Source organism: Eublepharis macularius, chromosome 9 (genome assembly GCF_028583425.1).
Source record: "Eublepharis macularius isolate TG4126 chromosome 9, MPM_Emac_v1.0, whole genome shotgun sequence".
Lineage (NCBI taxonomy): Eukaryota > Metazoa > Chordata > Lepidosauria > Squamata > Eublepharidae > Eublepharis > Eublepharis macularius.
In genome coordinates, this window is record NC_072798.1 from 96,182,645 (window position 1) to 96,207,332 (window position 24,688).

At 41.4% G+C, this 24,688-nt stretch overlaps 1 protein-coding gene across 6 annotated transcripts in view; it reads right to left on the reverse strand.

Annotated features, from left to right (window-relative positions):
* KMT2E (lysine methyltransferase 2E (inactive)) overlaps positions 1-24,688 on the reverse strand; it is an 82,321-nt gene that overhangs the window by 38,344 nt on the left and 19,289 nt on the right. For all 6 annotated transcript variants that reach the window (XM_054987813.1, XM_054987818.1, XM_054987815.1 and 3 more), the window contains 8 exons: positions 24,314-24,428; positions 22,278-22,507; positions 21,296-21,376; positions 17,133-17,191; positions 11,209-11,381; positions 10,475-10,513; positions 4,668-4,880; positions 1,600-1,730 (listed from right to left, as the gene is read on the reverse strand). In XM_054987813.1, the coding sequence (XP_054843788.1) occupies positions 1,600-1,730; positions 4,668-4,880; positions 10,475-10,513; positions 11,209-11,381; positions 17,133-17,191; positions 21,296-21,376; positions 22,278-22,507; positions 24,314-24,428 (1,041 nt within the window). The remainder of the gene's footprint in view (positions 1-1,599; positions 1,731-4,667; positions 4,881-10,474; positions 10,514-11,208; positions 11,382-17,132; positions 17,192-21,295; positions 21,377-22,277; positions 22,508-24,313; positions 24,429-24,688) is intronic.

The following is a 24,688-nucleotide window of genomic DNA, read 5'->3' on the forward strand; positions in this document are numbered from 1 at the left end:
CTCAGGCAACAAGAATCCCACCCATTCCAAGTCCCAGATTTTGGGATTTCACTGCCATCTTCGCTGCCATCAGGACAGAATCAGCGCTGGTCAAAACTAGAAAGGATATTTGATTATGACAGTTTCTGCCAGAACGTTTAGGAAATGGACTCTTGGAGAATCTTAATGGAACTGTTTTGCTTTTACAGTCACTCTGCTGTACTTGGAATTCTGAGAGAATTTTTTCCATTAGTCAGGGCGGCTGCTGACCTAAGTGGGGAAAGAGTAATACACTTCATTTGCTTTGAGTCATCTGGTCTTGTGTTTACTAAATTATTTCCCTTCCCCGCAGGTATCTTTGGTCTATGGAAGCTTGTGCCACATTATAAACTGGATAAGGCAGGTTACTATGCAAAGGATTTGTACGGAGAAGCCTTCATTGTCTGTACAGGAAAATGTAGGTGGAGGTTCTTCATAGGTTCTTCAAACTTTGGGCTCTGTTTTGATTTCAAATCTTAGGTTTCTATCAGGATTTAGAAAAACCTTCTAAAATCAATTTCAGATTGTGAAAGATAGCTGTTACTACTTATTTAGACAAAATCCTTACAACGCTTGGCACTTTACAGAATAAAGCATGAACCCATTCGACTCCAGACAGGGAAGGAGGATATTGGGGGGGGGGGGGGTGTCAGCAAAAGATGGCCAACCACATAACACGTCAAGGCTGGAGACAAACACAACTACATTTACACTTTCAGATGGGGAAATTTTCAAAATGTCAGGTGCGCAAATTTAGTGTCTGAAATGTCCAAAATGGAACTGTGTCAATCCCTGCACTAGTTACTGCTAATCCACAAAGTGGCAAACCAGGGGCTAAATCAGCACAGGATGTACAAAGGACCCACTGTAATTCCTCTTCTGCGTTTCCACAAATCTAGTTTAGTGTTGTTCATAATATTAAATCAGCCAGGTAAGTTGCTTTCCAAACTTATACTCAGTTCCGTCCAGATTCTTTTTATACTGAAAGATGAAGGGAAGATCACTAAGAGACGGGCCATTTTCACACTGCTTACCGGCCACAGAACATTGTGCCAAGTTCCCGAATGACAGCGTCTTCCTGGCGCGAAATCGCTGACGCTGTCATTCTGGGAGCTTGGCGCAATGTTCCGTGGTCAGTAAGCAGTGTGAAAACGGCCAGGATCTCCTGAGAAGAACTGACAGGCAGAAGAGATGTTCCTTGAAAAGGATAACTGAGTGATGGAGGCAGGCTGGGTTACGAAGGTGAACCACAACAAAAAAGGCCAGAGGAGGCAACATAATGAACAGCCTGAGGAATAATGAAGAGCCTGAGGAAGATAGGAGGAGCCAGACTGTCAAATTAGCATAATGAAGAGCCTGAGGAAGATACGAGGAGCCAGATTGTCAAATTAGCAGGCAAGGTAAATTAGCTTCAGAGTTTTTCAGAGTGGGTTGAGGAGTGAGATACAGAAAGGCAAGGAAGAGTTGTTGACTCCACTGCCATAAGGACATAATGTGTGCCAGAAGCTAAGAAAAATAAGTGTAATTGTAGAATCCTACAGAACTTGAACATAATTAAACCAAGGTTTTTTAAAAATGTACCTCTTAAAGAAATATCCATTTGCTTCGAATTGTTCTCTCAGCATGAACTTTCCTCGATATTCAATCACCAGTGCGTCTGGAGGCAAGTCTTTGGCAGCTTTTAGGATTTTCTTATTTTTTTGAATATAGCTCTAGAAGACGAAAACAAGAATTTCAGAGATCTAATTAAGTAGATCACCTTAGTATTATTACCAGATTATAACATAGCCTTTAAAGGACAACTTGTAATTTTAATTTGTTAATATTTCTCTTTTTAAAAGTCAATTGACTTTACTCTTGAAAGGGAAAACTAACTGTTGCTGCTCAATAAATACATAAACAAGTGCGGAATGCCTCTATTAATTCAGTATAATATTTACATAAACATCTTAATTTACTTTTTGGAAAGGATATCTTCAGAGTATCAATACATTCTGAGACTTGGAAACCAAGACAAAACCTTGCAATTTAAATTAGGAGACTCTTTCCTCAAAGATGTTTAACATCTTCTGGGGGGAGAAGAGAAGCAATGGCAACACATCAAATACGTAGTCTCTTCTCTTATTTGCGTGCAAGAGCAGATGCAAGTAAGATGCATTTTAATGAAAATTGTCAACATTCTGCTTTCTAATAAAAAGAAACTTCTTGCGCGTTTCAAAAGCCTCAGATGGGAATACGCCTTTCTAAGCAAAATTTTAATGTACTCTGACACAACAACTAAGGAACTCACACCTCTTGTAATTGTGTCACTTCTGATCAAAAGAGAATTGGCCTATATCTAGGCGAAGGTCTCTGCAAGCAGGGACATTCCTCCAAGGAGTGCGTCACGTGCGCCATGCTGATGCTAGAGGGAAAGAAGCAAAGATGCTTCTTATTACAAGATCTGAGAAGATAACTTTCTTTTATGTTTAGTCTCTCTCTACCAACATTAAGTTACTGAATAGCTTGCAGATTCCTTCCATGGCATGACAGGCAGCTAGTGGTATAATAGTGTATTCGGGTCTCTCTTCTAATTTATTGACACAGAATATTTACTTGGACAGTTGGGGAAAATATCGCATGCCATTTCTGAAGGTGGATTAGCCTAACATTTCAAAAAGGGAATGGAAGGTAAGCATTCATGGTTAAAGCTAAGAACTTGCTAACCGTCTCTTAAATGCTGCCATTGGTGAGACTTAAAACACAAAGAATAGAATATCCATACATTAGCACGTACTAGGACGATCTCTACATTTACTGTTTTGCAAACAATACACATTGGGTTGGAGTCATAATTTCTTTCCACTACGTGGAGTTTGGGTGGAAAGGAGTCATTGGATCTAACCTCCAGTTTACGGTGTGTCAGTGTATGAAAATATTGTACTGTTTGAAAAATGATAAAGACAAGGAAAGATGCTGTAGCTATTAATGTATGGCAATTTGAGTGTTGAAAAGAACATTATCAAGCTACTATTGCGATTGTTACTGTACAGCTATCAGATCACATTATATGTCCAAGCTTTTTAATCACCACAGCAAATTCCACTGAGAAAAAAGGCACAAGCGTTCAAAAGAACAGATAATTACAATAATGCTACAACATATTGCTTCAACCTAGCTCAATACAATTCTAAAAATTAATGGTTGTATTGGAACATCTAAATGTACATAAGGTTACATGTTCCTTTTTGCTTTCGTATTTGTTTTGTTTAAAAAAATAAAGTGGATTGTTTTGCTTATTCTATTTACAATCAGATTCGCTCTTCCTAGAACAGGGTTTTTTTTAAAAAAAAAAATCAGAGTACACTGGGTAGTTTAGTTAATAATACTCCGGAGTGGAATTATGCCATTAAAGAGGACATGAATGCTAATCAAATGGAGTCAGATCAGCTTTATTACCTTCCTATACACACCACTGAACCTCTTTCTTCATCTAATGAAAAAAAAGAAACAAAGACTACCATAACTGGCATTAAACTTTTTTTACATTTATTTGTCTATAAAGATGCATGGTACAGCACATGAGAACTGTGTGATCTTTGCACCAACATTTATTGACACGTTCTCTAACTGGATATTTATGACCTCTCTTTTTTAAAAAAAATATGCATTTGTTTTCCACATTTACTACATAATTTGGTGTAATGACAATAATAGAGAGTGCTGTGCATCAGAATGCAAGTATGAAATTCCACTCAATTCACATAGCAGTGAAAGGAAGAATGCTAGTCTGATTTGGAGGCTATGAACTCATTAAACTCTTCCATATTGCAGTTTCTGATGTCCAAAGAAAAAATTACTACTAAATAACAGCAATCAAAAGAAAATCTCTTTTCTTCTGTGTACATGGAATTGTTGGTAACTTCAAGAGACACGTTGCTTCTACATAAAAAAGCAACACAGAAAACTTGTGCCGAGTCACAGATTGGCTGGATACAGCAACTGAACAGCTTTTTCATGGCAGAGAGAAGCTCCTCCCAGAGCCAACGGTACTGTATGGCTCTGTACTGTAAACACAGCAATTTTCAAGTGCCAAATGTGGTATTTAATACATTTAAATATCTCTCTATATACTGTAAGATACTATATAAAGAATTTTAAACCTGTACTTGACACTTAACAAGCATCAAGTCAACTGCTTAAGTCTAGGTTTAGGCAGTGCTTGTTTACATACACCACCAGAGATGTTCCCTCCAAGTCTGAGATTAGACTTTAGCCAAGTTCTTGAGGGAAACTAGTTTTTATATACTATGGGTAGACAGAATAATTTAGACTAGAAAAACTCCTAACACTGTTTAAACAATACATTTTAAAATAATGCTGCAAAGGGTACAGTTATATTAATGACAGGGTTTCCCCCCAATTCTAAAACACCTAATATTGATATACTTGATAGTCATTCCTTGTTAGATTGTTTGAAACTTCAGAATGCAATTAAATCAACTAACAAGGGAATACAGCCCTGTACCAAGAACTCCAGAAACCTTCAGGAGAAGAAGAGAAGGTGATGCTTCCAACAGGGCAAGGGCCATTTCTGCTTAGAGAAGCAGAAGATGTCAGAGGGCCACTCTGTACAGGCCAGAGGTTTACTTCACTATACTTTCATTTACCTCTACCGGAGGTTTGAAGATTGAGTTGCTGGTGATAACTTCTTTTTTGTCATCTCCGTTTCCTAATCTCAAAGCTATTCTTTGGGCCTCTCTTTGAACACCTTCACTGTACTGGTTGTTGCTTGCTTCTTCATAACGATCCATCCATGCCTTGATTTTAGTTTCCCATCCAAAAACTGAACTGTCAGAAGGATCAATCTCTGGAGCTGAGCCCTAAAAATAAATTAAGCAATATAAATTATGAACATCAGGGCAAGTGGTGTGTATGAAAACTTAGTGTAAAACAAGAAGCCTTAGAGCATACTAACTAGATGGATATTTCAACTAGCGTGAAGTTCATCCCCCATCCAATCCTTCCTTTTTGGCCATTGTGGTCCACCTGGATCCCTGGTCTTGCCGTAACTACAAGTACAGCCAACAAAATGTGCCTGTTCTAGATGGTAGATTTAGCAACCTGCAGCTTCTCAGTCCTTCCTTGCCTGCCCAGTGGCACAGCCTGAGTTTTACCTTCTCCACAGCTCCCCTGTTCTTCACTTCAAACACTGCATGACACATGGTTTCTTGACGTTTCTGCTTTCCAAGCCATTGTCACTTTTGTCCCACTGACGTCCGCCACACTGGTTTCCTGTCCCCACCACAGCATCCAACTCTGCTGGCTCAAGGTAAGTTTTCTTTAGAATGCTTCTACCTCTCCCCTGCCCCGCCCTCATTCTCAAGCTTTATTCTCTACTTAACTTCCATCCAGTTCTTTGTTCTTGGTACACTGCCTACCTTGTACCTTTCGTTTAGCCTCGTCTTCTCTCTCTCTTAGCTCTCTCACACTCTGGGAGTTCTTCCCAATCTTCAGTATGCTCCCATGGGAAATGCTGATCCCATCCAAACTCAGCTTTTCTTTACAGTAGTTGAACAGTAAACTATTTCTTTCCCTTGAGCAAACGAATATTCTGTGCCAGCACAGCAAGTTGGTCAACTAGTGCTTCACCACCACATGCCCAAGACAGTGTACACATCAAGTGCTTAAATTGTCATTGGATTCTTCTTCTTAGCCCACTGCCTGTCCTTCCTTTAACCGTACCTTCTTTGCCTATGATCAACATCTCCTTTGTTTTCATGTATCTGATTGATAGATTTCTGTGCATTTATGAGCCTGATCAAGCTTTTTAAAACTTTCTGAGACAGTGTTAAAGATATCAAACTTCTGGAAATCTTGAAACCGTAAATGGGAGGAGGGAGGTTGGGAAAAATAAAAATATGTGCAATATTTACTTTCTTACCAGCTCTTAACTGTACTACTTTAAGAACATAAATATGCTATGTCTAAATCTTTGTTATCCATAAATCTGTATTGGAAAGCACTTCCTTTCTCACAAGGAGGAACCTACAGTTTCCATGGATTTCCCCATGCAAGCTTCAGCTCCCTGCACTGTAGGCCACATTGTGCCTGATCAGCAGTTCTGGTGACACGGGGGAATGCAAAAGACACGAGGCAGCAAAAAGGATCCACTCAGCAAGCAGAGCCCTACTTATGATTATTTGAATCCAATGCCATTTCTTCTCCAGTCAGTATTAAGTAGAACCAACAAACCCCCCCACAATATCTGTTCACCAGAGGTGACAGTGGGACCCATGTACAGTACACACCACAAATACTTCCTCTTTCAAACTGCTGCCAACTCTTTGAAAGAGAATGAATGTCTACCTCCACAATAACAGATGACAGCAAGAAGGACTATCAGCGTACCTATATATTAAACTTTAGCACAATACTGAAATGTTACTAATTGTCCATAGCTGTGACATGTCATTTAAACAATAACTAGATCCTTCAAAGTAGTACATCTCAATCTTGTTTCTGATCCAAATCAGGTTCTGAAAGATTGGTAGCTTTGGATTCTGAACCTTTCATTTCTTTGGACTTAAAGAAATGAAGGCTTCCCAATACTGAAGGAAGCTTCTCTGCTGCTGCACGTGTCCTGATTTTGTGTTTGTACTTCCAAACACAGAGGACTCCATTTCACATGCCGTAGAAGATGAAGGGATCTAAAGCAGCCAAGAGTATCTGAGAAGAACTGTACATGTCTACAGTATGCAGGAATTGTAATTACCTAACACCACAGAATGTCTTAGTTATTAGAAAACATTCTGAGAGAAAAAAGGACAGCTAAAATAGTGCTTAAAACATTGCCTTATAAAGTACTGCACCCTTTCTAAAACACAAAATATTGATTTCTATTTTAACAAGCCTGATCTAATCTACTACTACTGCTCTGAAGGCTGAGGTGGTATTATAATCTCTTCATGCTTAAGTACCCATTTTAGGAAAGATTTCAGTCTTTGATTTTCCCCCCAGTGAATTGAAATATTAATAAAGAAATAGGTTCTTGCTTTGAAGAAAAATCAAGGTAAATAGATGCCATGCATTTTTCAAGAGAAAGACCTTAAACATATGCTAACATGCTATTTGACTGATATAAAACATGAGGCATTCTATTTCATAAACAAATTTCCTCACAAAGGAAATTAACACATAGGATTCATGGGATAACATAACATGTATGCCACTTAGTGAAGTCAGAGCTAAATTAAAGTGCTGAGTTTTAGGTGACATGAAGTGGAAAACAGGGTTGCGCTTACCTGCTGTTCTCTGAGTGGTCTTCTGGGCAGGCACACACTGGGACTGCACACACGTAGGCCAGCCACAGAGATTTCCAGAAGACTATCAGTGTCTTTCCCGCCAAAATCATCATATGACCAGGCTATTCCCTCAGTTCTCTCCTTACCGCTGCCAGAGACCCCCCAGAAACGAAGGATGCTGTGTTCACAGCGGGGCAGGAGAGAAGAAGATGCCTTGATGAACAACAATTACAGGTAAGTGCAATCTTGTTTTCATCTCCATGGCTTCTCTGCTTTCCCCCAGTGGGAGAGGAGCAAGCTCACTTACTGAAGGAGGTGGGTGCGAAGCTCTCAAAGCAAGAGATCACCTTCCTAACATATGCTTAGTATCTCATGGGCATTCAAGCAGAGGTGCTTGCAAAGAGGTAGGAAGCTCTCTAAAGGAGTCCCTGCCAAAGCAGAAGCAGGAAGGCAGCAAGGAAAAAGCAGCGCTCTTGTGGGGAGAGCTGTGCGAAGGTAAAGGACATTGAGAGAGTGTGATGGCCTCTAACCACCCAAAATGTAAGGGTTGTGTGAGAATACTGCCAGGTCTCTCTTGGAGCCCGAATGACTAATACCACCAACAGCATGGTGAGACCTGAGGGCTGACATGTGGTTGGCATGGCAGCAGACCACTGAATTTTTACTTTCTCTTGTACAGTAAATCATCACTGAGGACAGACAAAGGAATGTAAAGGATCCGACAACAAGCCTGTTCCTTCCCAGAGTGTTGTCTATACGGACTGAATAATTCAGTCCCTGTGTTAAGCCACAATAACAGCACTATCTTTTAAAAAAAACACCAAGTCCTAGCCTAGACTAGGGCAGTCCAGGTTCAGATTAAAGGAACAGACAGGTCACATACACTACAGTTATGGGCTATGAAAAACACAGCTATCTGAAGGAGTATGCTGAACTTACAAAAGCTCATATCAGATAAATGTTAGTCCTTGGAGAGTCACTGGGTTTTTATCTTATTATACAAAGAGGCAATGTGCCATTGGAGATGTTCAATGCTCTAAATTTATAACACTTTGACCAATACCCTTTATGCCCCAGGGGAGGACTAAAACATGTGTCTTGCTCCCTTCAAAGGGGATGGTAAAAGGATCATAATGGCCTGTTAATTAGCAGCTTTAAAGGAAAAAATTCAACAGGGAAATTCTGCTTCCCCCATAGGCTAACAGCTCATAGCATTCACACTCTACAGTAAGTGAATTAGAGATGAAGTGCTATTTAATCTGCAGGCCATCAACAATAAAGACAACCACTGGAATGAAATTTAAATTTGCTAAAGGATTGAACTAGGGGCTCTGACAACAGACAATTTAATGAAAACTTCTGTGTCAAGGACTTCTTGCCCTGGGGCACATAAGGCATTCTTTAGAAAGATGGGTGTGGAGTTTATCTAAAACCCCACCTCTCAGCTCCAAGAGGGACTCAAAGTGGTGATAACATTTTATACCTTTCCATTCCATCCACACAACCACCTGCAAAGCAGGCCAGGCTGAGGGAATGCAACGGGCCCAAGATCACAGGCAAGCCTTTCAGGTAGAATGACATTTGTATCTGGATTTCCCAGATCCTAGCCCAATGCTCCAACCACTATACTAAACTAGCTCTCGTTAGAAATGGCGTCATACAGGAATGACCCCTGAGAGAGGATGAACACAATTGCAGCAGGAATTCTTTCCTAGTAGGGGCAATTGTAATGCTGTGGAATCTGTTTCATGTTTCATGTTAGTCCCAGGATACCAAATTCTGGAGCAGTTCTCGTCCAGGTTTGAATCATGTCTGTGTGGACTACTACGGAAGGCCTGTGATGGGCTTTGTGCTCTTTTCTGTTTCTGCTGAACGAAGTTACTCTGTGTTGACTAAAAGAGACCCTCTGCACATTCCCAAATGACTGCTGAATCTTACAGGAATGAGAATGAGAACCGTGGGGAGAACCAGCACCTTTCCTTCATAGGAAAAAGGGAGTGTGAGCATACGTGAAACCTGCCAGAAAAAACTGCCTTCAAAACATAGTGGGCTTAGAGGTGCAGGTTTATCACCCCTGTTAAAACAGAAGCAGCTGAGAAGACCCAATCGTTACATTGATGGTTCCAGGCTGCTACGACACTCTGTTAGCTGCATTAATTCCTGCCTCCAGGCACAGCACCTTTGAACCAAGGACAGCCTGGGAAGAGGAGAGATTCCTTGAGTCAGGCAGGCACATTCCCAAAGGCCTTGGGGAAAAGCTTCTCAGTCTCAGATCCCAAGTCTCTGTTAAGCTACACCTCCAGGTGTCTCCCCTCAGCCAAGGAGGGGAGAGGCCTTTATCCAGGCGGGCATGCTGGGAAAGAACCTTGGAACTGAGGGCTCTTTCAGGTCACATTTCCAGGCTTCTCCCCTCAGAACTGAGGGGACAGGTGCCTTTAATTAGGCTGGCATGCAACTGAAGCCTTGGAGAAAGAGCCTTGTGAGGAGGATCTGACGGGTCACACCTCTGGACTTGGCCCTTGGTGGTCAAGGATGCCAGGGAGGGATCAGGCGCCTTTGATCAGGCGAGCGTTTTCCAGCATCATGAAGAGGTGTTTCTTGAGTCATAACAATGAAGAGAAAGACAGAAGCTTTTCTTTTTAAAATGTAGTTGTATTTTTTACTAGAATGACTACTGATGGTTTAAAATTTTTAAAAGCAAGAATTCTCCTCAGCCTCAAGGACGAGGTGAGGGGACAACAGCACTGAAGATCCTCTATCTGCGGCGGCAATAAGAGAACTGAGGGAATAGAGCCCCTCCTCCTGGTCATGTGATTATTTTGGCCAAAATGCCAAAGGGAGGAAGGGGTGCTCCTAGTCTTCTAGAAAGCTCTAGAAATCTTCTCCGTGGCTGGCCTGAGTGTGTGTAGTCCCCAGTGTGTGCCTGCACAGAAGCCACAAACATGAAAATTATGTCTCTGGTATTTGATGTGTTTATTCACACATTCAAGAGTTACAGTAATGAAGTGATGAATGTGTGATACTGTTACAGCATGAAGATACAAACCCATCTACTACCTCCCAATTCCTATATGATAAACAAAATGAATGGGAAAATAATGGCTTACTATACCAAAATCAACTTGAATTATGGAAATGCCAGTATTAAGCATTTCAACAACAGCTCTATTTACCTTAACCCTTGAAGATTTCCGAGAACCTTCGCGAAAAGCCTGAAATAAACAAACAATTGTATGTTAAGAGTATTTAAAATTAAAGCAGACAGTGCCTGAGAGAACACAGTATCCATAACACTTAACTTCACAAAATATGCTTTTTGCAGAAGAAAAGCCAAAGCCAAACTCCATAAAAGCAAAAAAGAAAAGCCCTCAGCAGCACTATGAAAAAGAACCTACAAAGATTTTGCTTCACATATCAATTTTGATTTTACTAGCAGTACAGCAATTTTCATTCCCAGTTTCATCCTATTTGTTCAACATTATTGTAGAATCACTACGACACCAATCAAATAACGGGAAAAGGCATCGGAAATCTCATCACAGAGATGTGCTGTGGTGGCTCAGAGGCCGAGCACCAAGTGCCCTTCCCAGCTCTACCTCTGTCCGACCTTCCTTTCCTCGGGCCCCTGCTTCTACCCTCTCATTCCTTCGGGATCTTTGCATCCATATACTAACTGATGCCTCTGACTCTGTCCTATTTGGCAGTAGCCTCTCTCTGTGACCATTTTAGCGAGATACAAAACCAGAGACCCTGCTTTCCCATCTCTTGCATGGTCGTATTTCTAAATTCCTAAAAATCAGTGACTCCAAATTAAACCATGAACAGAATGTTGGTATTTCAGTTAGAAATAAGGAATTTCTAAGAAGACAAAGTTGCTTGAGATGCCACATGTTAAAAATTAGCATACCTTTTTACATTTTGTGATGGTTTGTTCTTTCTCTCCGCTTTTCTTCCGTTTCTTCTCGGTGACCTTGGTAACTCGAGTAGCAGTCAGAGTAATTGTAGTTGGTGTGTGCTGAAAAGCAGTATAGAGTTCGACAGGGACCTCATCACCACTTTCTGTTGCGCTGGTATCCCCATCTTCAAAGACACAAAAGAAGCAGGGAAGTAAGTCTCGGGAGCTTTGTTCAACGTTGAAATACTCCTTGAATGAATCACACTAATTACTCTAAATATTCGCATGCAGAACTTTCCAAATTTATGGAAACAAAAATGGATAACTGGAAGTCAGAAAAATTTACATCTGCAAGATGTGATCTGAAAAGGGAGTGGTGCATGAGAACCTCTGTGCTCAGGTAATCAGAAAACATAATGACATTTCTACTTTTCCAAAAGCACTGGCTGGGTCATTAGACAGAATCTAAACCAAAAGCAGAACTCAGAAAAGAAATTCACCATTACATTTGTTTTGTTGAAATATTACAGTAAAGAGATGCAGCATCCATGATCCACCTGCACATCCACTGGAACACCAGGGGGCAGAGGATTCCAGGAAGATGAAACAGGATCCTGCTCCCTCTGCCTACTGTCAAGAAGCTGTTTCTTCTTAGTCTGTTTCTTGACCTATTCAAACATTGGTTCGGGATCTTTGGCCTAGTTAAGACGAAATGAAGACCTTTTCCTCTGGGAAAGTGCGGACAGGATGACACTGCAACTTCCCAGATAGATAAGAGGGAGTTGGACTAGCCACAGGTGCACATCACAGAACTACAAGAACAGAAGGGAGTTTTACACTCAGCACTCCATCTCATGAATGCCTAGCACGAGTGGAGTGATTTGTTCCCACTTGTATGGACATGCCGACTGCAGAGGCGGGCCACTCACTGATTGGTCAAGCTGGTCAAGCCATACTGCAGGAAGGGGGCCTTAAAGCTTGAGCTCCCGTTCTAGTTTTGTCCTTCCAGTGCTAAGGATCACATCTCCTTTTGGGATGATTATTGAGGGATACCTGTAGCCAATACACCATCTTGCGCTCTGGACTTTGGAGCTCTGCCTGGACTATTGTGCCCTCGCTGAAAGGTAACATCTGGTTTAGGACTGAAAGCCTTTACAGTATTTGTAGATCAGTTTTTTAGTGTATGTATTTTCTTCTCCTGTTTTGCTCACTTCTACCATTGCATTTTCTTGCTCTTCATTTAATAAACTTTATTAATCATATCCTTGTGGAGTTATTTGGGTTTCAGTGCTTCCATCTGAAGCCGGCACCTTGGCCTGCTTGCCACAGTTACCCAAGTAATTGTCTTGTGGAACTCAGTCTGCAAAGTGTCTTACCTTGCAGAGCTGCCTTCTTTTTGCTTAACTCCCAGTAGATTTGCCTCTTGGTCTCAAGTTGAGGGATAGTCAAGGAGGCTGGTGGTGGCATTGCTATCCTGGAAGTGAGGTGTCACTTTCCAGCTTTGAGTGTTTTGACTCTTGACCCTGTAAGAAACTGCCCTGAGACAGGGAGGTTTCCACACCTACAAGCGCACAAGGATGAAGGCAATGAGGAGGTCTGCGCATACCTCCCATATCTCCATCCAGCTAACCCTCTCTGTACTTGTAAATTACTCATGCTTGGAACAAAAACAACTTGCATCACACAAAACAGGGCTGGAAGTGGGTATGAAAGGTACATACACAACCTCCCATTCTCCATACTGTCTTGTCACATTATTGCCTGCAGGGCTTTTTTTCAGCAGGAACGCAGTGGAACACAGTTCCAGCACCTCTCAAAAGTAATCATGTGTCTGGTGGCCCCACCCCCTGATCCTGTTTACTTTCCACACTCAGGCCAAGGCGCCTGGCTCTTTCGTGGCACACTGAGCCTCAGTCGTGGTGAAACGTGAGTGGGCCCCATGCTCCAGCTTGCTAGGGAGGGGCCGCCTCTACCACCACTTCCTCAAGCCCCTCCCTGCCTGCAAGGGTGTGCTGGGCAGCAAAGAAGCAGGCGTGGCCAGTTGGTGCAGGAGATTTCCTGTCCCGGGCGTGGAGACCAGGTGCTCCTCCTTCCTGGCCCTCCTCCGCTCCAGCTCTGCACTAGGCAACTCAAGCTCATCAGCTTGCTTGGGCCAGTGGCGTAGTGTGGGGGGCCAGAGTGGCGGTCACCCTGGGCGCAAAAGTTTTAGGGGGCAACACGCCAAGGAGATCCTGTGCTGCATCTGTAGGAGGCTGTCTGCACCGCCTGCTGCACCAATGGGGCAGCTGGCTCGCTGGGCACCGAGCTGGTCCTCCTGCAGTGGCTGCTGGCTGAGCAGTGCGCTGAGCTGGCGACAGCAGCATGGGCAGCGCCGCCGGAGGGCTGTGAGATAAGGGGTGGGGAGGCGAGTGGGCTCAGATCGCAGGAGTGCTCCCGGGGGTATCTGCACCCTGCGGGATAACCTCACTTCCTGGAAATGACATCATCGCATGGTCCCAGGAGTGTGTGCATGTGTGTGGTGCCGGGGTGCCATCTCCTGCTGGGAGTTGCCCTGGCTCCTGGCAACCCACACTACGACACTGAGTTCCACCACCTCTTTTCCCAGAAAAAAAGCCCTGATTGTCTGTATACAAACCAAGAACAATGGCCAGAGGGGGAAGGGGGAAGAGACAGGGCGCTAACTGAATTCTCTGAGGAGTGCTGCACTCAGTGTGTAGGTGGATCATGTTCAATATCTTCAAACTATTCAACGTTTTAAATGTAACATTTTAAAAGACCATGAGTTCTGCCTTTCCCAGCCAGCCAGTTGCTCAAAGCAGGGAGAGTGGCCATTAATTGAAGTAAAAAAAAAAATTAATTAAAAGAACTGTATCTCACAACCATTTAAGAAAAGACATACATACTAATCACTGGAAGACAGAGAGTGGGATATGGTCATGTGAAGACAAGGCCTTCTTGCATAAATAAGGCAGATGTTATCACCACAAATGTACAAAGTACAATTAAAGAAATATACAGCATACATCAATATCATTAAGATAGCGTCCATCTCATCCTCAAATTGTAAGGGCAATAATCTCCTCTAGATGCTTGGAAGTCATTTAAATGTGCAATAATTAAATCTAAGAGAATGTATAGAAGTTAGGGAAGGTTCCATCAAATCTAAGAGAATGCCAACATGGTTAACAAAGTCAAGGAAGCCATAAAAGGGAAGAAAGCTACCTTTAAAAAATGACCAGAACAACAAAGATCAGGCACTCCAGTGAAACAAATGTAAACTGACAGTAAGACAAGCAACAACAACAAAAAAGGATTTGAGGAGTGTTAAGACTGACAAACAATAAAAAAATTATATCAGCACTCCCAGAAGTAAAAAACTAGACAGGGAAGCAGTTGGCTTGTTAGGATTGCTGGAGGAGGATATGGACATTTCCGAGAAGCTGAATTTGCGCTGCTCTTCACTGGTGAACACACTGGACAGTTAGCACTGGAACCAATGCTTTCAAAGGAGCATAACTGACAAAATGAGTTAAAAAGAGGTGACGAGAAATTAAGTTCTAGGGCCAACTGACGTATTAAAAACTATCAAAGTCACTGGGTCCAGACACCACATACCTGACAGTTGTGAAATTACTGCTCTAACAAACATACTGAATCATTTTTTTTAAAGGGACCCAGGAAAAGCTTAATAAGCTTTAATTAATCTTATAAGCTTAATACCTGTTTCCAGGTTAATTGGTGGAAACCATTACTACAGTAAGAATCATCACATCTATAGAGAAGTATAAGCCCTAGTGAGGAAGAATCAATATGGGTTCCACAATAGGAATTCCTACCTCACTAGCCTTCTGGAGTGCCAAGTGTGTTAACAAGCACATAGGTAACAGTGAACTGGTAGACATTACATACTTGGACTTCCAAAAAGCTTCAGACAAAGTCTCTCAACCAGACGCTCCTAAATTAGCAGTCACAACTCTCTGGGGTAGAGGTGTTTGGGGACAGAAGCAGATGAGCACCAGGTGGGCATCATGTTGGGGACCACTGCCTAAGAAACACCTGAGTCCTTGGTGCAGGCAGAGTGCCTTTATGATTACAATATGAGTCTCTAACCTGTTAAGGAGCTAATATTCTCCAAATCCTCTCCACGGAACAGGTCTTTGCAATAAATGAACAATGATACATGGACACCTACACAGAGTATATGGAGGTAGGTCAGGAGTTGAAAAAACTCCTGTTTAAGCTGCCTGCCTGAGATTACATAACAGGAGTGGGGGCGGGGGGAGTCAAGCACTACAAACATGACTACTGGACTGTGTTCGTCTTACTAAATCATGGGTTGTACAGACCTGCATAAGATTATTTTTTTCACTGGAGTATGCAAAACTCCAAAAGTTTTCCCAAGAAAGTGAAAAGAAAGTACCCCTTTCTAGATCTTCAAATGAAGCTTCATGTAACATAACAGATGAAATTAACCCACTAACAGAAAATCAATCTTACAAGAAGGAACATGTCAAAAAAGAAAGCAAAATAAAGTTTTACAGAGATGATTTGTTCCACGATTTTGCCCTACCGCTAACCTATGTGATTTTCAATATAAAGCAGATGACAAAATAAAAGCCTGCATCGCAGAAAATGAGAGTCAGTGGAGAGAAAAGTAATTTCTGCAGGAAACAAGAATACTTAGCAGGGATTCTCTCAATTCCATCCGTACAAAATAATATTTATGCCTAAAGAAAGTAGTAATTTTCATTCAAGGGCAGTAAATTTATTTGAAATATTCATAAATAGAAAGTGTCAATACTACCAAATTCTTGAACATTTAGTGTGCTATCTTTTCTTCTTTAAAGTAACTGGAATTAACCTGCAACCTTCTATTTCATCCTGGTCCTCTCCAAAACAGATTTCCTTGCAGTTTTTCTTAAGCCATACAGGGTATTCAAGCACCACTTAAAAGCACAATCAAGTCAGTGTTCCTGCTTATGTCTTCACAAGAGACAGAGAGAAAAAACATCTCCACAAGAACCCAACGTTCATTTCAGCATAGTAGACAGAGCCAGGTCTACAATCTCAGAGGGTCCTATACGATAGAAGACGCGGGTATGTGGTCTCATCCTGACAGTCAGTGAAGGTACAAACACAATTTAAGGAAAGATAAAGGGAAAGAGGAGAGCTTTCTAGGTCAGACAGTCAACTGTAATAAAGACTGCAAATTCACCACTTGATCAAGACATGAATTCACAAAGGAAGCAAGACCAAAACAAGGTCTAGCTTCTTCCAACTCTGCCATCTTAAGCTGGCCATGAAAAGAGGTTAAAAGGAAACTAGCAGAAACATGAAGGTGAGCAGTAGTGCTAAGAAAGGAAATTAGACCATACTGGAAAGCTTGGTTTACTTTTCTGCAAGACAGAGCTACTGTCTTCAGCGCTGCCTGCACAACGCACTCCTCTCTCTCATCACCTGCTCAGTTGGGTCCTTTCCTCACTCTTCAGAAGGTACAGTGAATGTCACAGAGACTTTCAGGAGTATAGACTGACTTTTATTTTGAACATTTTCAAACAACTACTTCTGCCATACACCAAAATGACAAGTCTTAGACAAACACATCCTTAAATAATATTGTGATATATCTTGTATACTGGGGGAAAGACATCGAGTAAGTAATTGGGCTTTCCTGAAGCAGAAAACTTCCTGAAGAGTTTTTGATTTTGATTAATGTCAAACAAATACAAGCATTTTTTTAAAGCGCCATGATAATCTAAATTTCAATGGCAGTCCATGTACATATTCTTTGATGAATTAAAAAGTCAATCTAATTTCCTACCAAAATATTTGTATCAAGGATAAGACTCTAAATCAAAAGGTACAGCATATTTGGTGTCAATATATTAGAATATCAGTAATTAACTTAATTCGATTTTATCAACTTTGATACCTACCTGACATATTTTCCCTTTTTCTACGCTGCAGCAACATTGCCCTTTCTTTATCTAAGCTCCTGTTTTTTAAAAAAAAGAAAAGAAAAAGAAACAACAAATGTTAATGTATTCTTTATGGAAAATTTTCTATACAGACATCTAATCAAATGGAAGAAATAATCCAAAATATAAAATACCTCACTATTCTATGCTGACTCGTTTTCACCATTCAGTGGCACTATTCACAGCACAATTCTATGCAGATTCTTTAGTTTAAATCCACTGAAATCAATGAGGTTAGACTGGAGTAACTGCAGAAGGTTGCACCTAGCTGGGGGCTCCTTCCTCTAGCAATTTTACATTAGGTATAAAGCCCAGAGCAAAACAGACGATAAACCACTATCAAAATATAGCAGAATTAAACAATGAGGGCACATCTAAAGCCTCCTGCTACTTCCAACCTAGCGTCATAATTAACGAGGCAGAAGAGCTCAACTATTTAGGTAAAACTACTGATGAGATATAGTTGTATGTTATTTAAAAATGTAAATAATTGTAAAAATGAATTTAGAAAAAATAATACCACTTTATAATTTAAAAGCATTCACAATAATAAACATTAAAAAACACCTCTGAATCTCAATCAACAGCAAGAAAAAAACCAGTCATTGAACAATTAAGGTCACATTAACCGGTACCAAGTGTTGGGCAGAAGAGAGTAATTTTCAATTGTTCCTGGAATAAGATGAGGGAACAAGTGAAAACAGGGGGAAGGGTATTCCATAACTAATGAAAAAGCCCTTCTCCTAGTGGCCAGTGGAGCACCCTTTAACTCTTGTGGGGGGGGGGGGGGCTGCATCTCCTACAACTTTTTCTTGATAGATGAAGACAGACAACATTTGGTGCCAACTGAAACTTCCTGACGTTCTTCATAGTTAGATAGCCACACAGAACAGATTACAACAGACTAATCTAAAAGTCATGTGGGCATGAATAACTGCAGTAGTTCCCTTCTGTCGAGTAGCAAGAACAGTTAACAGATCAGCCTAAACTGATAAAAGGCATTTCTGGTACAGTGATTATGGGGGTCTCTACAATGAAAGTTAGATCCAAAGAAACCTCCAAACATCAGGGGCCTCATACAGATGTTAAGCAACATGGGAGACCGAATGAAACCTTAGGTTCCCCACAGGACAGGTCCCATAGGGGAGAAGAGTAGCCACTCCACACTATGTTTTGCAAGCTACCTCTCAGGAAGGTATTGGAACCTCTACAGAACAGTGTCTCCCCACCACCACCACCACCACCACACACACACACACACACACACACACACACACACACACACATCAAGACCTAACCCCAAAGGAAACTCATGTGACACTGGTGAAATAGTATCAGAAGAACTGAAAGATTCCAAAGAATTTTTACACTGCCCTGGTTCTCTCTCTCTCTCAATTAAAGTAATCAAAGCAGCTTCAATTCTAAAGCAAAGTCTAAAACCCTATTACATCTGCTTGTGATAATCAATGTATCACCATAAATAACAGAGGATGGCACACTATTACAGTCCTGAGAGCCTCGCTTGAATGTAACTTTTGAACGTTTGAAGGCTTCCTTATACAAAGTCAGACTACTGGTCTACCAAGGTCAGTCTTGTCTCTCCAGGATCTCAGGCAGAGGTCATGCACATCACCTGCTACCTGATCGCTGTTACTGGAGATGGAACTTAAGACTTTCTACATACTATGCAGCTGCGCTGTATTCTACCACTGATTCACAGCCAAGTTGGGCAACCTAGGTGAGCTGGACCCAATGACTCTTGAGTAAGGGTACCTACCGCTTCTTTCACAGCTGGTAAAAATGAATTTACCATCTGACTGGCAATCTCTACCAAGATCTCATGCCTTTTTGCTGCCAGCCACGAAAAACAATGGTCAGGAAAGCAACTGGTATTATGAACCTGTTCAAATACTTTGACAGATCCCCTAGTCGAATCAACTGGAACTCATGCCAGCAACTGTGACTACAAGAGTGATTTCTAGTTCAGAACTCTTGATCAATGTGGTGTCCAAGCTGGAACACGAAAGAGATTTTATCTGGAAAATGCTTCTCAAATAAGCCACGACAGCTGACAACAACTCTACTGAATCAGAGATAAGAGGATGGCAAAGATTTCTTGTAACCTGAAAAAGTTCCAGTTGATGGCATTTTACAGTAAATTTATTTTACTGTAAAACCAGCAAAACCATGGAACAAGCCTTCATTTGGGCTCCAGGCCATCATAAGGCTAGACTTGTTCTAAGTCTTCTGCCATTTACACTCTAATCATTATCCATCACTTTCATTTCTAGAAATTCCACAGAACAAGAAAGAGTCACTTTTTTTCCTTTGCTGAGAAAGTGTTTAGGATCAATTACGTAAAACCCTCATTCCAGAGACCAACCACAGCATTGACAAAAACGCTTGTCAAAGCAGCAGGCAGCATCCTGGTGTTCTTTCAACCCAGTAGAAGGGGTGGGGGTCATAAGATATCTCCCCACCTAATAAAGTTCGTGATTTCCGTAAATCTAAACTTCACCAGGTGATTATCTGTTCATGAGAACAGAACCAGAGCTAGCTCCCATAAGAACACAGCAAGTCTCTTTATAGTGTCAGGCCACTGATCTATCAAGGTCAGTGTGTCTACTTTGACAGGCAGCAGCTCTTCAGGGTCTCAGATGGAGAGCTTTTAAATTATCTACTGCCTGATCCTTTTAATTGGGGATTGAACCTGGAACATTTTGTATACAAAGCAGAAGTTCTAACACTGAGCCACACCCCTTCCCCCACCAACTTTTCAAAGTGGAACAAACTACAGTATCAACCATGTGACCTATAACTTGTATCGGACCAGCCCCGACATACACTGGGGCAGCTCCAGTTGTCAGGGCAGCCATAAAGTCCTGAGTTGCACCAAACATGGTGACCTCAGCATGGATGTTGAAATCCCCTAGGACTAAATCTCAGGATGTCTCTAACACCACTTTCAGTACTACATCTGTGGACTCATCCAAAGACTCTGCTACACTAGCGGTATCCTCACTCGGCCCCTTGTGCTGAATACCAAGGACATGCAATCAACAAAAAGCAACTGGTCTGAAAGGCCATCTGAAGAATGAACATGGAAACGGTATAGACCACAACCACTCTCACTCTCACTCTCTCACTCTCTGACTATTCTTCCTATGACAACTCTGGACTAGACATGGGCACGAACCAAAAAAAACCCCGAACCACGTAATTCATAGCATTCCACGGAACCATGAACTTCCGACCTTTTCCCAGTTCGTGGTTCCATGGCATTTCAACCGTTTGAAACAGACAGCCCCTTTCTTCTGCTGCCCGGGCAGAAGGAGAACGGGACTACCAGTTTCACAGATCCTGCATCAATTTCAGCTGATGGGCTGAACCCAGCGCGGCGTCTGTAAAACTGACAGCCTCTTTCTGCTGCTGCCAGAGCAGCAGGAGAAAAGGGATGTTAGTTTCAGAGACCCCCATGCTTGGTTCAGCTGATGGGCTGAAACCGGCATGGAGTCTGTGAAACTCCAAACCAGCCACAGAACGGCTGGAAAAACTCGTTTGTTCCAGAAAAATGCGTTCCCGTGGAACGCGTGTTTCGGTGCAAATGAACCGGCCATTCCGTACAGAATTTTGTTCCGTGGTTCGTTTCGTGCCCATCTCTACTCTGGACTAAGAAATCAGCTGGACAAAGCAGAACTAACATAAGGTCTTGCCCAACTAATCTACTTTCTTCATCCAGGATCATCCTTCTAAATTAATGTTGTTCCCTACCATATAAGCTTATTCACAAGCTTCCACACAAGAGTGCATAGGGAGTTAGTGCACAACCTGGCACAATTTTCCTCATAGAGGAGAGTCAATCTACATGTTAAAACCTATTCTTGAGTTTTCTGGATTAGACCACTGAATTTTCATTTGTCCACTGTTAAAAACATTTGAATGCTATGACAAAATTAGATCTCATATGGAACATGATGCAACATTTTCAATCAATGACTAATTTTTACAATATAATTTAATCTAACAATAGAACAAGACTGATTGCAAATAATATGAATATATCCATAACATTCTAGTTATGTATTCTGACAATAATTTCTGATTAAGCATATATTACTCACCTAGGTTGACAACGCTCACACAGGTATATGTCAGGAATATGCTGCCGATCGATCCCCATGCAATCAATGTGCTGCCAAACACTTTAAAAAAATGTATAACGTTATTTCCAAAAAGTATTCAAACATACTCAAGATTTACTACTTAGCTGTTTCCCTTTCTAATGGATAGAATGCCGCAGCACTGTGCTACTGTTATAAGGTATTCTCCAATGTTCATTCTACTACCTATCACCTGTTTTATATATTACTCCCCCAACACCCACAATCACTTTCCTTCCTTTGAGAACACTCCACCACCAATTTCAAATTTTTTTTAAAAAAAGGATAAGACAATTCAGTCCACGGTTGCCATTAAAAGAGGCATGCATGAATGTTCCATAGGCACCTGAATTTATGTTCTTTTGCAGTTTCCATTTCAGGAACTGTTCATACAAGCTGGTCTTTGAACACCGTTCATAAACTAGGCTGGCAAATCAGAACAAAATCAGTTTCAAGGGAAACTGCTGCCCGTACACTTATTATTTCCCCGCAAGAGTTTCCCTTTAGACAGCATGGATGTTTCGATAAAATCTCATAGAACCCTCCCCGGGTACTGTCACATGGTTTTTCTTTCACCCTAACAATGGCAAGAATGACATAGAATGACATAGGCCCTCAGAACCACAGCATGTCCGTACAAATGTGGGTTTAGCTCTCCCCCAGCTCAGTGCTTCCCCCTCAACTTTCTCCAGGTACACCTAAAGGTATGGCCCTTTAGGTGTAACCCCCACTTGGCTTGGCTGGCCTGTCAATTCCCCTGCCCATGCAGGCAACCATTACAAGGACAAAATGGCAGTAACTTCTGTTGCTTCCCTCTTCCCATGATGCCCTTCAAGTGCGAGTGAAGGCTGCTAAGTAGGAGAACAATTAGGACAAGGAAGCGTGTCTTAGTGGTACATAGTAAAAACGCTTAAATAGTTGTGTAGGGGCAAGACTACTTTACCTGCATTTGTCACAACAGATCATATATCCATCATCATGTGTAAATCCACAAATGCACCTGGTTATGTCCGTTCCATAGCTTCCATCCTCAGAGGTGCTGATAGTAGTAGCACTGGAGGTCTCATCAAAATTGGGAGTGGTATATAAGCCTACTTCATTCTTGCTTATAAGAACTGATGGAGGAGGAGAAGCTGGAGGTGTTGGAGGAGGGCGAGCGCCATAGTTATGATCCTGGAAAAAATGTTTATTGAAAAATCATCCATTTCTGGCTTTAATGTTTATTTTAATAGAATCAGTTTCAATAGTCCTCTCAATCCAGTCTTTTACCACAGAAATCTACACTCTTCTTCAGAGCGCCTCTTCCACTAGAGGCAAGGTGGCTGCTGACAAGACAGAAGGCTCTCTCAGCTGTGAGGCTGGGTGTTTGGAACACGCTCCCATTGCATGTCTACCTGGCACATTCATTGTTAGGTGGAACCCTTTTTACTTCATTCTGCGTTCTCTTGCACTGCTTCTGTTTCTTGACTGCGGGATGAGATGTTCTGGATTTATTTTAGTCTGATGCTCTGTAATTTATATGCTGATGCTTTAAAAACTCTTTGTTCTAGATGATTATAGCAAATTATTTCTATTTCACTTCACTGTCTTGATGTAGTACGCTTTTAACCAAACATTTAACTTTAAGCCATCTTAAATGGGAGATTTAGGAAAGAGGTACTGATTTATTGGCTTCTCAAAGAATTATTTAAGATTTTGGGCAGGCTAACCTGGTCTAGAAAGGCATCTTAAAATCAATCCCACTAAACTAAGGGCTGCTCGTGTGATTTAAGAATTCAACGGCATTATATTGCTTGAATCTCTAGTCACAGGATTTTGGTGTCTATGGACAACTGCAGATTTGTAAGCATACCATAAAAGAACAGTTGGATCTATACATCAATAATTAGATCAGTTTTTATTCATTTTCTATTATTTTTTGACAAGTGAATATAGCATTTCTTTACCCAAGTTACCAATGCTAAATAGATTTTTGATATTTATCTCTGATCCACATGGAACAACAAACTAAACTCTGTTATTAATGTGTAGGAAAACTGTCAAACATTCTCAAGCATCCCTAAAGGTGTCGTCTATTTTACACATGGCTCAGCAACATGTGACTGACTAGTTTCCCTCACTAGTTCCTAACTGAAACTATACATGGGGAAAAAATCCAAAGGAAGAAAAACTGATAAAATACAGTTATTGTGGTACAGATCCAGTTGCGCTCGTAAGATGCGCCTCCAAATTTAATCTCCCTCATTGTTTGCAGATGTTGAATCACTTACAAACTAATCTTATAAATTACTATGCTGAACCAAGAGCTCACCGGATCAGATATAGTTGTCACTAAGTGAGCACTTGGTAGGCAGGAAGATTAGGTGGGTGATCGCACAGCAGCAGTTAAGCCACGGTCCACCAAACACTGGTACATATTTGGACACCTTCAAGGCTGTACTTGGTAACCTGAAAGGGCTCAAAAGGCATCTGCTCTTACTCTCACTGCCTGTATGCATGCAACACAGCCATTCTGCATAAGTGACAGGCAGTTTTGCATAAGCGGTCCCCTACAAGGCATCTTACAACCTGTTTACAGGGCCAAGAGCCAAGAACAGCAGCACAATCCCATGTCTTACCAGTAAGAACTTTGTAATGGCGTGTGGGGCAGAACTGGATGCCTCTGCCCACTTGCCAAATAAAGATGCTGCTTTTGTTGCCACAGTTGCCTCTTCCAGTACAGCAGAAGCCAAAATTTCAAATCTATTCTATTCAAGAGAAAAAAATCCGCTTTATTTATAAAGGGCAGAAATGAGAGAATTTGAGACTCTGAGTATTGGAATCACGACAAATTAAAACCAGGCTCTTTTCTAGATTTGGCCATTTTAGTGGAATAGTTTTATTACAAGTCATACAAAGATAACTGACCGAGGGACGCTTAAACTTGTGATTAACGAAGAACAAATTTTAGAAGTAGTTTTGTTTAAACAAAAAACTTACCGCATAAGGCAAACCAATATAACTGTGTGAATGGTGAGAGCTGCTGTTATATAGCTGGTGTGGATAACTGTTTGACTTCTCAACTACCACAGGGCTAGCTTCTACAGATTCAGGTCTGAAAAAAAAAAGTTAAGACAGTTCTCATATTTTCATTTTGTCTGTCAGTGCTGAATATTTAGAGGTCACTAAAAAGTAAAAATATCTATTTTTACGTCGAGCCATTCAGAAGAAAGCCAAGGAAAATTTCTGGTATAATGTTAGCTGTAGGACTCATTTAAAATTGCTGCAGTGGTACAAGTGCGTGCTATCAAGTGAACACTGCTTGCATTTGAATAATGTGGACAACAGTGTTGTGCAACATACAATACAGCTGCA